General features: G+C 34.2%; 1 protein-coding gene across 1 annotated transcript in view; it reads right to left on the bottom strand.

The window, feature by feature from the left end:
* Positions 1-14943, bottom strand: part of PXDNL (peroxidasin like) — a 361514-nt gene that overhangs the window by 132878 nt on the left and 213693 nt on the right. The window contains exons 9-10 of the mRNA XM_044682749.1: positions 8368-8537; positions 6407-6673 (exon numbers count right to left, since the gene is read on the bottom strand). Coding sequence (XP_044538684.1) covers positions 6407-6673; positions 8368-8537 — 437 coding nt within the window. The remainder of the gene's footprint in view (positions 1-6406; positions 6674-8367; positions 8538-14943) is intronic.

Here is a 14943-nt window from a genome sequence, read left to right as displayed (position 1 = left end):
CACCATGAAGGTGGGGATCAAGTCTTACCTAACTTCCTAAGTCAATTTACAATCCTCTGTATGGAATATTGTTCAATAAGTGGCTATTAAATGATGCAGTCAATGAATGGATAAGTTATATCTAGTTCATAATTAATACAATCAGTCATACAAAAATAGGGCATTGAAATAGAAGATATTGTGTTGGACTCAGAGTCAAGAAGCTCTAAGTTCAAAACTTGTCTCAGGCACTTGCCCTAGACAAAGTCAATTAATCCATGTTTGCCTCAGTTTCCTGACCAGTTAAATGACTGATTCACTCCTAGGATTATTATGAGAATAAAATTAGACAACATTAATGACTTCTCAAAACTTAAAGAGTTATGTATTTGCTTGCTATTACTATTCAATGAATTAAAGTAATAAAATTAATTTTTACATTTTAAAATGTTTCATGCTTTGGAAATGCTTTCAAAATTATTGTCAGCCGTTATAGACATAATAATGATGTGAGCTGAGTAGGAGAGGGAGGTTTTCTTATCCCCATTCTATATTTGAGGAAATTAAGTCACTGAAGTTTAAGAGAATTGTCCAGGGTTGTGTTGGTAAATGTTTAACAATCAGCAGTCTGAAAAAAGTCTACAAATTGCATACTTTTAAGTCTAACCTGCATTTTTAAGATTTTTTCCTTCACTTCCTTAATAAATAAAATACATCAACCCCTCATTTATAGTGTTTGCAGATTTCCAAGTTGTGAATTTACTTTTTGAAAATGTATTCAAATTAGCTATACTACATCCCTGTACTTCTCTGAGCTAAACAAAAAATTAAAATTCTATTCATTAAGTGCCTACAATTTGCCAGGGACTGTGCTATGCATATTACAAATGTTATTATATTTGATTCATACAACACAGGTGGGAAGTACAATTATCATCCTCATTTTATAGTTGAGGAAAGTGAGATAGTGGTTAAGTGCCTTGCCCAGGATCACATAGCTAATAAGTATCTAAAACTGAATTTTAATTCAAATCTTTCTCATCCCAGGCTCAATTTCCTACTATTGTACCATCTAGGTGCTTCTATAGGTGTAGCTGAATTAAGAGAAATCTTAGGAGACTACTTATCCCCATATCATTAGTAACACCTGGTAGTCAGAAAGTATAAGCTTTGGGCAATTTTGAAAATCATATGTTTCAGGAATCAGATTGAGTCACGCAAATTATAAAAAATATATTAAAAATTATAAAATCACAAATTAAAACAAAAAATTAAAATTATTTTTAAAAAAGACAATGACTGTCATATGCAGTAATCCCTCCTCCCATTGTGGGAAATGGTGACTTTCAGTAGAAAACAGAAGAGGATGTGTTAAAGATTATCCAATTATTATACTCCATAAATTTTAATTATCAGTACCCTAAATGAGAGCTCCTTGTAAAATAACCAAAAAATGTATATATTGGATTACTAGAGGGCATGTATTATCACTATACTGCAATCAGATGACAAATGGTAGATGCAGCTAAATTGGGATGATCATAGATTCTTACCTGAAGAAAAAAAGGAATTTAGAAGAGTAAGTTTTATCATATATCCAAAGGCAACAACAAGCACTATGACATGCCACTATCATACTAGACTGAAGTTTCTTCCTCTCAACATTTGACCAGACAACTGTCAATCAACGTTTATTAAGGATCCTCTATGTTCTTGGCTTTCCTGTCTTCCTTCAAAATTTAGCTCAAACAAAACTTTCTCAGCTTTTTGATTTCTCTCTCCTTTTTCAAAATGAACCCCAAACAATATGTTCACCAGAAGGTCTTCCAAGTCCCCCAAGCACTTGCATCTTACCCTCAAAGGCCACCTTATTTGTACTCTTTATGTGACTTACATTTACCTATTTATTTACATAGAGGTATTCTCATTGGCATGTAAGGTCCCTGTGATGCAAGAACTGTTACTTTCTTTTCACCTTTCTTTGATTTCCCAGGATTTAGCCCAAGGCCTATTATAAAATAGTGCTTAATAATTATTTATTGACTAATTTCTTGACTCAGTGACACCACTTAGCCCTTCTTCAAATGGTCTGACTTGCAGTTAAGTTATGGAACAAGACTAAAAGCCAAGTTTTTTGATTCCAGTCAGGGCTCTTTATCTTGAACTATGTCTGAAATACCATATGGTTAATTCAGTGCCCAAATCAGCCAAGGCTTCCATATGCTAGGAAATACCATTGAGAGTTTTAGAAGATAGTTACATCACAGTTTTAAGATATGGATGAACTACTCTAGAGGCAAATAGTATTCATGTAATCTTATTTAAAATATAGTCGAGAAAAAGAAATCCAATGAAAAATCATTTTTATTATGTCAAACATTTAAAATACCATAGTATTTGAATGTTGAAGAAATGATATTCCAGAAATAAAAATACTGAAAACAAACAGGCATAAAATTTGCTTGCTAGTAGGTCACACAAATCAGAACTTAGCAATTAGGCTAACTCGTTGGACCAGCTATCAAAAAAAAATTACAGGGACTACAATCATGCTAGGAATACAGAAAGCACAGTCATTATTTTATGAAGTTGCCTAAAATGAGCTATTTTCACTAGGGAGTCAAAGTTATTATGTGCTTATATCTACTGCATAAAGTGTTTTGTTATTTTACTAAAATCAATCAAGAGTGGGCCTTCTAGCTACTCATTTCTGGGATGCCTAGTAAAAAAAGAGTTTTGATTTACAGCATTAATTACTGTATGCCTTATAAACTAAGTGCCTGCCTTGAATGTTGATTTATGTTGCTCATTGGGGGACGTGTTTTCTATTTTTATTTATCATTTCCCTTTGCCAGTTGTGAGGGGGGTCTGTGTGACTTTAATTGTAATTTTAGAATAAATGGACATTAAATATCTAGAACAAATTGAAATAACACCTGTTAAATGGACAATAAAGGGCGACATCTTTAAATTTACAGTCCAGCCCAGTAGCAAATGATGGAAACCCCTTTTTGCAAACTGTTTGGATGGTTTAATGAACCTATTTAAACAGAATTTAAAAAAAACTTATACAAGAATATTACAAGGATAAGCAGATGGTGATTTCCATTGTAGAACATATAGCTCAAGAGAAAATACTGGCACAGTGTGTGTAATAATAATAATAATAATAATAATAATAAACACATTTCTGGCACTTTACATTTTGTCTTGTCTTTTCAAATATATTATCTAATTTGAAATTCACAACAATTTTTAAGTAGGAAACGATGGTTGTGTTACCTCATTTATTTATGCCTATATTCTAAGATTTATAAGATTTTGATTACCCTGTCCCCTCACTCTGGATGTGTAGGATTGATTATATAATCCTTAAAATATAATACAATCAAAGAGTATTCTCTAGAACAGATAACATAAACCATTGCAGAATTTATCATAGCAACAGAGCACATAATACCAAACAAACAAAAAGGCTATGAGCCAAGCCCTTACTATTTGCCAAAATAAAATAGGTCATTGTGAAATAAAGAAAATACTAGGGGGGAAAAGGGTGAGAAGGGTGCCAATAGGTGATACATTTCCAATCAAGCAAATTACACTCAGCCATAAATAAAGGAGCCAATAAAATGCAAATTTGGCCAAATCAATAAAACTATTTCAAGAAGGCAATTTGAAAGTTCCAAAAATACTCCTGCCATTTTACCACTAATTCCATTTAGAAGTTTATTTGTTTGAGAGACAGCATGATATAATGAAACATATATTGGGCTTACAGTCAGAAGACCAATTTGGTAAGACACTTGCTCTCTCTGACAATATTTCCTCATCTGTGAAATAGAAATAATATTTGGTGTGCCATCGTCACTGGATGGTTGTGGGGAACAAATGTGCTTTTGTCCAGTGAGGGACATGGAGAGAGAACAGAATATGCTTGGAGTCACTGGCATCTCTATTTATGGAGATCACTTGACCTGCTTCTGGCTATGTGATTGCCCAGTGATGAAAGGGCTCTTCACCTGAGTAGAAGGAAGTAAAAACAGAATGGTCATAGCCTCACCCTTTTCTGTTACAGCTGCAGTGAGGCAGGGGATTGAACTTAAGGGTCACTGGAATAAGAACAAGGAACTGAACGTGTCCCACAAGAATGACAGGGAGTGAGAGGTGTCCTGCTACATAAAATGCTATATGAAATTGTGAGTTATTATTATCATCGACTTTATCTTCTTCCACCATTACGAAAAATAGTTAGTTTGGGGTTTCATGTTTTGTTACTTAATTTCTTTTGGTCACAGTAAATGTATTTTGTTGTTTTTCTATCAGTATAACCTGAGAGGCTATATGGTATAACTGATAAAAAATACTCACCTTAGAATCAGTAATATCCAGATTTTGATCCTACCTCAGACACTTATATGCTGAGAGGAAAGTCTCTTTTGTATTTTTGCTCAGTTTCTTCAATTATATCTGACTCTTCAAGACCCCATTTGGGGTTTTCTTGGAAGAGAAACTGGAGTGGTTTGTTATTTCATTCTCCAGTGCATTTTACAGATGAGGAAACTGAGGCAAATAGGGTTAAGTGACTTGCTCAGGGTCACACAACTAGTAAGTTCCTTGGGCCATATTTGAACTCAAGAAGATGAGTCTTCCTGACTCCAAGTCCAGTGCTCTATGCACTGTGCCAAACAGCTGTCCTTTTATAAGAAAGTCATTGATTATCTCTCTGCTTCATTTCTCTCCTCCATGAGGGCAGGGACAACAATACCTGTAATTTTGGCTACTGTAAGACTCAAATGAGATGATGAACATAAAATATGTTGTAAACTTAATCATGATGGCACTGTATGGAACATCACAAGTGTGCTTACTATATATTTATTGATAGACTGATTATTACCCATAAAATGGAACTAGATATCTCTTTACATTAATGCATTATTATTGGTATTTCTTTGTTCCAAAGAGAAAAAGACAACCTGGTATAGAAGAAACAATGCTGGAATTAGATGCAGGAGAGACCTATATTCAAATCCCACTGGAAAGATTTGTAAGTGATGTAGCTCTAGAGAGGTCACCTCCTTTCTTCAAGTCTGTTTCCTCATGTACAAAATTGGAACAATAAACATTATAATAGCTAACCCAATATTGTTATTATGAAAAATGCATGAAAAGCAAAATAAAAAATTATGTAAATGTCAACTATTTATTATTTCTCAAAACCCAATACTGAAACCAATACTAAAAAATAAGTCAAAATTACTAATGTATTACTTTCAGCATTTGAGTTTGTCATTTTCAACAAACAAACCCTAAATATATTTCTGCAATTCCTCTACTGTTCCTAGAAATCCAGAGTGAGGAGACAGGACAGTTAAAATCATATAAATCTTAGAATATCGACATAATGAGGAATCCTCATTGACTAATGCAAAAAGTTGTGAATTTCAGATACAATAATATATATGTATATATATATACATATTTCAATGGTTAGGCAAATAGTAAAATGCTAGATATGTTTTATTATTATTATTAATATTAATATTATAGCAGTATCAGTAATAACATCTGTATTATATTGGCAAGTATTTGGCAATGTTTTAACATCATAAATTTTTGGCAACCTGCCAGGGCCTGATATTACATTAGATTTGGAACTCCTAGATCATGAGCTCTCTATAACTAATAGCCTCAGGTCACAAAGACCTAATAATTATCTGAAACAGGACTTGTACCCAAGCCTTTCTAAGCCTTTTGCTCTATTCATTATGCCATCGTTTTCATATATTACAGAGATGTCAAAGAAATCAAGAAATTAAAACTATTTCCTCCCACTCCTATGCATTTTAGATTAATTCTATTTTCACTTACACTGAATTCAGGGATTTATTAAATAACAATAATAACAATATAAGCAAAAATATTGATAATAAAAAAGAATACTATCCCAGAGATAGAAGGGACTCCAGTGCCTAAATAAGAATCTACTCCATATCACACTCAATATCCAGCCTTTGCCTAAAGACCTCTAGTTGATATAGAGATCTATCTCCCCCCAAAACTCTAGTTTTTAGAATTGACATTGAACTTAAATCTGCCTCTCCAGCTTCCACTGCTTCCTTTAATTCCTTCTTTCAATTTCCAAAGGGAGCCATTCTAATCAGAACAAGCAGAATAGGCAAAACAAGGTGGTACATAGTAGAAAGAATGCTGAACTTCAAATGATATGGCTGGATTTCAAATCCTGAATCTGCTACTATATGACTTGGAGGAGTCACTTAACACCCTTTCAGCCTGAGTTTCCTCTTCTGTAAAATAAGGGGGTTGACAAGTCTTTTCCACCTTCAGAGCAATGATCCTATTTAAACATTTTACTTTGTGAGGGACAGCCAGACCATTTTTTATGAAGACCTTCTGCTCCACATACCTTGCACGATAATATCTGCCGTAGAATGGATAGACCCATGTTGATTACTGGCATGACAGGTAAACTGACCGTGATCCTGCAATGTGATGTTCTGAATAAACAATCCTCCAGAAGTGATGATGTACCTGGATTCATCCAGAGTGCCAGATTTTCCTCTTGTCCAAACAATATGGGGTTGAGGATGGCCTGTGGCCATGCATTCCAAAGTTGCACTGGTGCCAATGAGAACCTCCGTGTCCTGAGGTTGGATTACAAAACTGGGCTTGGCTTTCAGCAAAAAAAGAGAAAGAATGACATTAGTAAACATGTTACAAAGGCATTTTCAGGTATTTGTTCTGTACTTTTGAACCACTGGAGTCTATCAGATTAAAAACTGATTTACACTCAATAATGTTGATCAGGAAAAACATTCTGAGTATCGAAAGAATCAATTGTCAAATATGACACATGACTTTAAAAGAAAGATCTTTTAACTATGTATCCCATATCCTTGGAGGGCATTTTTCTTTCTTAAGAACTCCAAGCCCTTCAAGAATGTTAGTGATGGTAGATACATTTTTATGCTACATACTATAGAAAAGATTCATGCTTTAAGTAAAATTGGAATCAATGGCCTCTGAGTTCTCTTCTAACTAACTCTGCAATTAGAATTCTAAAATCATACATCTGGATAAAGACTATAGAGGAATAGATTCTTAAGACATGAATTTCTGGAATTGGGAATGTTTGCCATGTTATTACCAGGAGTTGAAGGTTGTAGAGAATAATTTCTAACTTTACGAGATAGATATCTGTTCAGTGCACCTCCTTTGTAATCTTCCTCCCTTACCAATCCTAAATTTTTTTGTAATCTAGTATATTTTATTTTATGCATTTAAAACATTATTCTGAAAAGTAGTGCAGAGTTTCATCAGACATTTAAAGACTTTATGATGCAAAAAGATTAATAACTCTTGTCCTAAAGTGATCTTAGTTCTTAGGGAAAAAAAGTATTAAACTAGAAACTGAAATATATTTCAACATGTAGTCAAGTAACCCTATATTAAGGGACAAATTTTGACCCATCAAGGTATATTATCTTACTCTAAGTTATGTGGGCACAATATATAAGGACTGTGACAAAGCCTACTTTGCCTAGTTGCAAATATTTTATCACTTTCAATCAATCAAGATTGAGTGACTACTTGTGTTTAAGACAAAAGGTAAGCATCAGAGGTCTAAACAGAAAGAATGAAACTATCCCTTCTTGCAAGGAGTAAGAACATTTTAATGGGGAAAATAATAAATGTATAAAATATATTTAGCATGAGTGTAAATAAATAAAAAATAATTAGATACAAGGTCATTTAGGAGAGGTTGGGACAGTAGTTTGAGGGATCACAAAAAAACTTCATGAAAAACATGGTGCCTGAGCTACATTAGAAAGGGGATTCTATCTGGCAGATTTTTATTTGAGAGTTATTTACTTCTAATTAACACTATTAAAAACAAAATGATGATAGTTTGTGTTCAAACAGAAACATTTCTTTTCCCCAGAGCCATAATGAAACAAGATGAAACCTAGGAATTGTTTTTAATATTCTACAAATGAACTAAAAATTAATCTATAACAAAGTGGCAATAATGTAAACTTGGCCAATTTCACAAGCTTTTACATCTCCTAATAAAACAAGAAATGATTAATATGGCAAACCTTCTTTAGTTGTCTAATCATTTAGTAAAACCAAAGAATATAATTTATTTCTTTAAAATTAATGAAGGAAATAAAAGTACACAAATGTCAAGAGAAAAAAGAAATAATAGGCAAGCATTTTAATGTAGCAATAAAGAACATTTTAAAATTATGTCTAATAATAACCATACCTTGTAATTAGTGACAAATAGCTTAGTTCTATTTTAAATAACAACAAAATACCTGGCATGTTTAAACTAAATGAAAGCAGAAGAAAACAAAACTTTACTTGGAAGACTGGTGTATCTGAGGATGGCATTCTGTGTCTTGACTTCCCCAGCAGAATTCTTGGCCATACACTGATATACACCTTGGTCTGACTCTCTTGTGTTTAGGATCATGAGTGTTCCATCATCAAGTAAATTCAGTCGAGCATTATCTTTCATATCCAATGAGTGGCTGAAAATAAATTTTACACCATAACACACTTTAAAACAATTTTTAAAATATCTACAGGGGAAGTCTGAAAGTTCTTAGGTATTTTGTTATTTTAGCCAATTATTAAATCTGGGTTAATATTTTGATTTATTGAAGAATGTTGTAAAAGTCCAAGACTTAATTTCAGCTTTTCATTACCTGAGGGACACAAATTGCTTTGCTTTCAAAATCTGGTTATTTTCTCTCCTATTCTGTTATATATTTATAATGAATGTAGCCTGCAAGTCAGCAAAAGCTAGAAAGGAAGGCAGTTTCAGCTCTGCATTCTAGAGCAGCATCCATTTAGAAAATGAAGCAGTATCAAAACCTTCCTTACTTAACCAGCTCACCTTCTTCCTCATTCCAAATTTATCTAAAGGCTTCTTGCTGAGTAAAAAAGAGTATTGAGAAGGAAGCAGATAACTTAGGGTGATGATACAAATAATTAAACTGGTCTGGAGACAAGAGAGAGTTGTGATAAGGGACCTCAACCACCCAGACATAGGTATTTGATGAATGATAGGGAACATAAAAAGAGGAAGAATTAGATCCACTGGTACAATCTCTGGGGAGGAGTGGTGGCAAACCAGATAGCCAATACACAAATAGGAGAAAATTAAGAAATTAAATAGTTCTTTCAGTGCTATATCACACCAGGACAAAGCACACTATTGACCCAGCTGGGTCTTCCCTTGCCAAGGAGTCGTTTCCTCTATTCTCATAAACTTCCTACAAAACTGTTCTCTGCCCACTAATTGTATCTCTCGGACCTGCTCTTATCACAGGATACTTAGTCTTAGAAGTGGACTAGCAGTTCTGGCACATGAGGCAAGCAACAAAAAGGTGCCTTTAGGGCAAGTAGTATGAAAGATAAATTCAAATTAAAAAAATTTAAGACAGATATAGTTGACCTTGATATGTAAGGAGTTGTAGTGGAAGGAAGACTCTAGAACCCTTCCCTGTGGAAGGGGGCAAAAAGATATCCAAGAATATCTGGAAAGATACAGTTTGGGGACAGAGGGAGGGTGTGGTTGAGCCAAGCTGCAGCCTATTGTAGTAGGATATGGTGGAGAGTGGGGAGAAGAAAAGGAGACATGAACCATCTGGTAGCTTACCATTTTAACAAATTATTCTTATTAATTAGATGCTCAACTCAACTGTTTCTACTTGTTGAAAAAGTAAAAATACTTTCTGACCTTTAAATGTTTGCACTCTATGGAAAATTCCCAGGTCCAACATCCTAGTTATTGCTCTTCTTAGTCTCACACTTGACTTTAAAAGATTGAGGCCACTTAAAGGTAAATTCCTCATCTCCATTCTACCAATTCTCAGAACTTTTTGGCATGATCAGTTATTCCCCCATTCTTCCTGACACAGTAGGAGAGATATTCCTATTCCTCACTAGGCTAATCCTTTTACCATCATTCTCAATCCCATTCCCTGCTCCACCAGGACATTTTTTAAAATTATTTGCTCTTCCATGTATCTTCTATCTCTACCTTTTTAAAGCTATACAGCAATCTGCATTGCTAAAAGATAATTACCAAATTTTTATCTAGTGCCCAGACCTCAATGAGCTCTAGAACCACATAAAACTCTCTTCATTCACCTCCACTCCAACTTCCTTTCACACACAAACCTGATCTTTTTCCTGACTTCAGTATTTTATACCCTTCAGAGTTCAATGTAGCAGTTTGTTTCTCTTTCTCTTTCTGTGTCAACAAACATTGATAAAGTGCTTATTACACATCTGCCAGACACTGTGCTGTACACTGGAGATTCAGAGGTTCTCAAGGAGTATACAGTCTAACTCATTTAATAACTATTTGTATATATGTTGTTATCTCTTATTAGACTGTAAATACCATGAGGAATGAAACTGTCTCCTTTTAAAAAAAAAACCTTGCTTTCTGTCTTAGTAATAGTAAAAACAACAGCAGTACTGACTGATTCTTAATAAGGGGAAAGTAGTAAGTGAAGTTATAAATAAAGGGGAACTCTAGGAGAAAAATGATCCTGTGATTTTAGTGTTTATGAAAGGTAAGGAAAATATAGACCCTAGTCAACTCTAACAAATGCTATAAACTTTAAAGAATGTTCAGGAAAAAATAGATATAACTCCATAATATCAGATTTTATCATGGAAGAAGCTTCCTGTGAGCTTGAAGGCTCTTAAGAGCAAAACTCTACAATAAGCAGTGCTAGACAAGGAATAATATAGAAAGGCAATCGATGTGGCTGTATAGGTGTGCCTCAGATAGAGCAAAGGAATTGTAATGGGAAAAATTTTAGTCCAAATGCAACCTCAGACACCTGCAGTGATTCTGGACAAGTCACTAAGACCTCTCTTAGCCTCATTTTCCATACTGTAAAATGGAAGTAATAATCGCACACATAATTGTTGTGAAGATCAGATGAAATAATATGATGTATTTGGCAAATGTCAAAGTGGTATATAAAGGCAAGCTGTTTATAGTTATGGTTGTTGTGGTTTTTATTGAGAGGCCTGCAAAGAGCTCAAATTTTAAAAGAAAAAGCCACAAAGATAAAAACAGGGAATTTTACCATAGATTAATATGAATCAATTTGATAGATTGTGTAAGAAGACTGTCAGAAAGGTAAAAACCTAAAATTTACTAAAATGTTTTCTTTAAAAGTGAATGACAATTTTTACCACAGTGTATCATTCTCTGTGTATAATGTTCTTCTGGCTCTGCTCCTTTCACTCTGCATCAATTCCTGGAGGTCATTCCAGTTCACGTGAAATTCCTCCAGTTCATTATTCCTTTTAGCACAATAGTATTCCATAACCAGCAGATACCACAATTTGTTCAGCCATTCTCCAATTGAAGGACATACCCTCCTTTTCCAGTTTTTTTGCCACTACAAAGAATGCGGCTATACTAGCAGCAATGCAATGACCCAGGACAATTCTGAGGACCTCATCTTATAGAGAAGCCTGATTCCCAACTCCTGTGGGGATTTAGAGAAGCCTCGTCCCCAACTCCTGTGGCACAGCATGACCATCCAGGTCACCCAGTTTAGGGGTGACACCCCTTTAAAGTCTTGGCAGTGCATATTTGGCAGGAGGGGAGAGCTAGAAGAGAGTTTCACACCTCATAGACTCTCTCTCTCTCTCTCTTTCTCTCTCTTCCTCTCTCTCTCTCTCTCTCTCTCTCCCTTCTATCATAACATTGGTAGCTGACTCTCTTTATTATTATAGTATGTAATGGACTTCTCTACTAGCAGCAATGCAATGACCCAGGACAATTCTGAGGGACTTATGAGAAAGAAGACTATCCACATTCAGAGGAAGAACTGTGGGAACAGAACCACAGAAGATAAACGACTGCTTGATCACATGGTTTGATGCAGATATGATTTGGGATGTAGACTCTAAATAACCACCCCAGTGCAACTATTAATAATATGGAAATAGGTCTTGATATGTAAAACCCAGTGGAAATACCCGTCGGCTGCAGGGGGCGGGATGGGGGGGGGAGGGGAGAGAAATAACATGAATCATGTAACCATGGAAATTTTTTCTAAAAAAATAAAAAGTTGGAATCTATATCATTTGGTACATATTTGTTTAGTATTGATTTTACTTCATTTTCTATAATGATTTTTAAAAGATCTAATTTCCTTTCTGATTTCTTTTAATTAAATCTATTTTTGTTTTGTTTTTTCTGAAATCATGATTGCTTCTCCCATTTTGTTTTGTTTTTTTACTTCAGATGATACACAATAAATTCTGCTCCAGTTCCTTAAAAAATGAATCACAATAATAAATCAGTAGGCAAGAAAAAAAATAAAGGCATAGGCTCATTGTTTAGGATGGTTAGGGAAATATTAGTGGATAGAAGAGAGAAAAGAAGGCTAAACAGATGCTATGTTGCTTGTTTTCTCTAACATGGAGAATAATCTTTAGATTGAAATGGCTGTAATAATATAGTTAAGTGGGTACTGAAAGTCAGAATAAGTAGTAAGAGAGCTTCTACTTCATCTACATAGTCCAAATTCTCCAGCTTGAGAAAATAGCATCAAAGGATATTGAAAAGAGTTTTCGGGTACTTTCTTTGTGCTATTATTTATGATCTCTGATCATTAGAAGCTAACACATTTTCACATAGAACAAGTCATACTCAACTATCCATATTTCATTTCTGGAAAAATTAACTAGTTCAGGAATATTCTCATGATACAATATGTCTGGAGTTCAGCAAAACATTTTACAAGTTTTCTCAAAGTAAATTTATAGACAAGGTATAGAAAAAACAAATAGATGACAGTTGTTATCGTTCAGTAATTTCAGTCATGTCTGACATTTTGTGACCCCATTTGGAGTTTTCTTGGCAAAGATACTGTAGTGATTTGCCATTTCCTTCTTTAACTCGTTTTACAGATGAGGAATCTGAGACAAACTGGTTTAATAATTTGTCCACAGTCACAGAACTAGTAAGTGTCAGAGGCCATATTTGAACTCAGGAAAATGAGTCTTCCTGACTATGGGCCTGGCTCTCTATTCACTGTACCACCTAACTCATCAGATGATGTACAGGTAGGTGTATTCAGAATTATTTGATTGCCTAAATCCAAAGAGATTTCACCAACAAATCAATGTCAGCCAGACAGAAGGCTCTGGTGCAATGCTATTCATCTTTGTCCGTAGACCTTATTTGGTCATCACTCTTGCCACTGATGTTGATGAAAATAAAAATTACATACTGATGCAACCTATAAGTGAAAAGAAACTAGGAGAAGTAACTAATGTAATCGTTACCTGACATTCAATATATCAAAATGTCTAAATATTGAGAACAAGATGAAGTTTAATATAACATCCTAATGCTAAGGTTTTTAAAACTGCTTTTGTGGAAGGCAGAGAGAAGTTTAAGGATAAAAGACTTTACTTTTTTATCTTGGGGAGGGGTATTCAATGAACTGTTAGCTCAAAATGATTTAATATTGTGCCATGGATGTGGAAATTACTAATGTAATCTTTTGCAGAAGTATAGTTTCTTTTATGGGAGAAAAGATCATCTCACTATACACTATTGTGTTCAGAATACATGTAGTGAATGACATTCTTTTAAGGGTCCCTGCAAGTTAGGTCATATCCAGAGGAAGAAGAGAATGAAGAGGACCTTCAAAATTAAGTCATGTAACTTGTGATGTTTAGCCTGGAGAAAAGAATTATTAGTAGATACAAGATCAGCATCTTCTACTATTCAAAGGACTGTCATATGAAAATTTCAGCTTGGCCTGAAAGATAGAAATAGGGCTTATTGGTAGAAATTCTGGGAAAGATTTCATTATAACAAGGGGGAAAACCTCTGAGAAGAGTGAGAGCAGACTCAAACTGGAATGGGTCACTTTGTGTCATAGAATGCTTACTGATAAAAGCTTTACTGTATAATCTAAACTAATTCTTATAGAGGATATTATAGAAGGAATCTGAGTCACATGGGAGTAAGACTAGATCACAGAATCACAGTTATAAGGGATTTCAATCTCTTTTCTACAAAATGAGAAAATCAGATGAGATGATCTCCAAATGTAGAATGCTGGATATTGAGTCAAGAAGACATGATTTCAATTCCTGCTTTAGGCAATTACTGCCTATGTGACCTTGGGCTAGGGTCTCAGTCTCATTTTCCTCCTCTATAACATAATAGCACCAATCTTATATGGCTTTTGTATCACTTGCAATAATATATATAAATATATATAAAGTACTTTGCAAATTTTAAAATGCTTTATATATAATAGCTATTGTTGTATTTTTTTAATTCTAAATTTAGGAACCTATAAATCAGGTGTCATTAGGTACAACGTATGCCTAAAATGTATAATCTATAATACCCCAAATAAATAGTTACCTTCCATTTCTAAAATTCTTCAGTATTTAAAAGCCTATTATTTCCTAAGGAAACCTTAATTAACTTTTAAAATCTCTAAGTGTTAGGACATTTTGCTAATATAAAAAGGAATTATCTTTTTGTTATATATTTATACCATAGCTCTTCTATTTTTTCCCTCTGGTGCCTGAGAGAATGTTGCATTCTTTTCCCATGTTACACTGAAGGACAGTTAACACAATCACCTAAATTTTTTTCATCTCTTCTCTTTCTTCATCTGATCATCATAAAGCATGATCTTTGGTACCCAACACATCCTGGTTGGGCTCTTTTGGATTCACTCCATCATAACAACATCTTTAAAATAGGATATGACAGAGCTGAATACAATGTCCAAAGGGTGATCTGACCAAAGCAGATGGTATTAGAATTATTGCCTCCCTTGTCCTACACACTACATATTTCATATGTACATATATGTTATGTGTAGCAACACATATAGATATATTTAAATCATGTCAACATTA

This window comes from Gracilinanus agilis, chromosome 1 (assembly GCF_016433145.1).
Source record: "Gracilinanus agilis isolate LMUSP501 chromosome 1, AgileGrace, whole genome shotgun sequence".
Classification (NCBI taxonomy): domain Eukaryota; kingdom Metazoa; phylum Chordata; class Mammalia; order Didelphimorphia; family Didelphidae; genus Gracilinanus; species Gracilinanus agilis.
The sequence above is the reverse complement of the archived record's forward strand: the minus strand, read 5'-3'. Positions and strand labels throughout refer to the sequence as shown.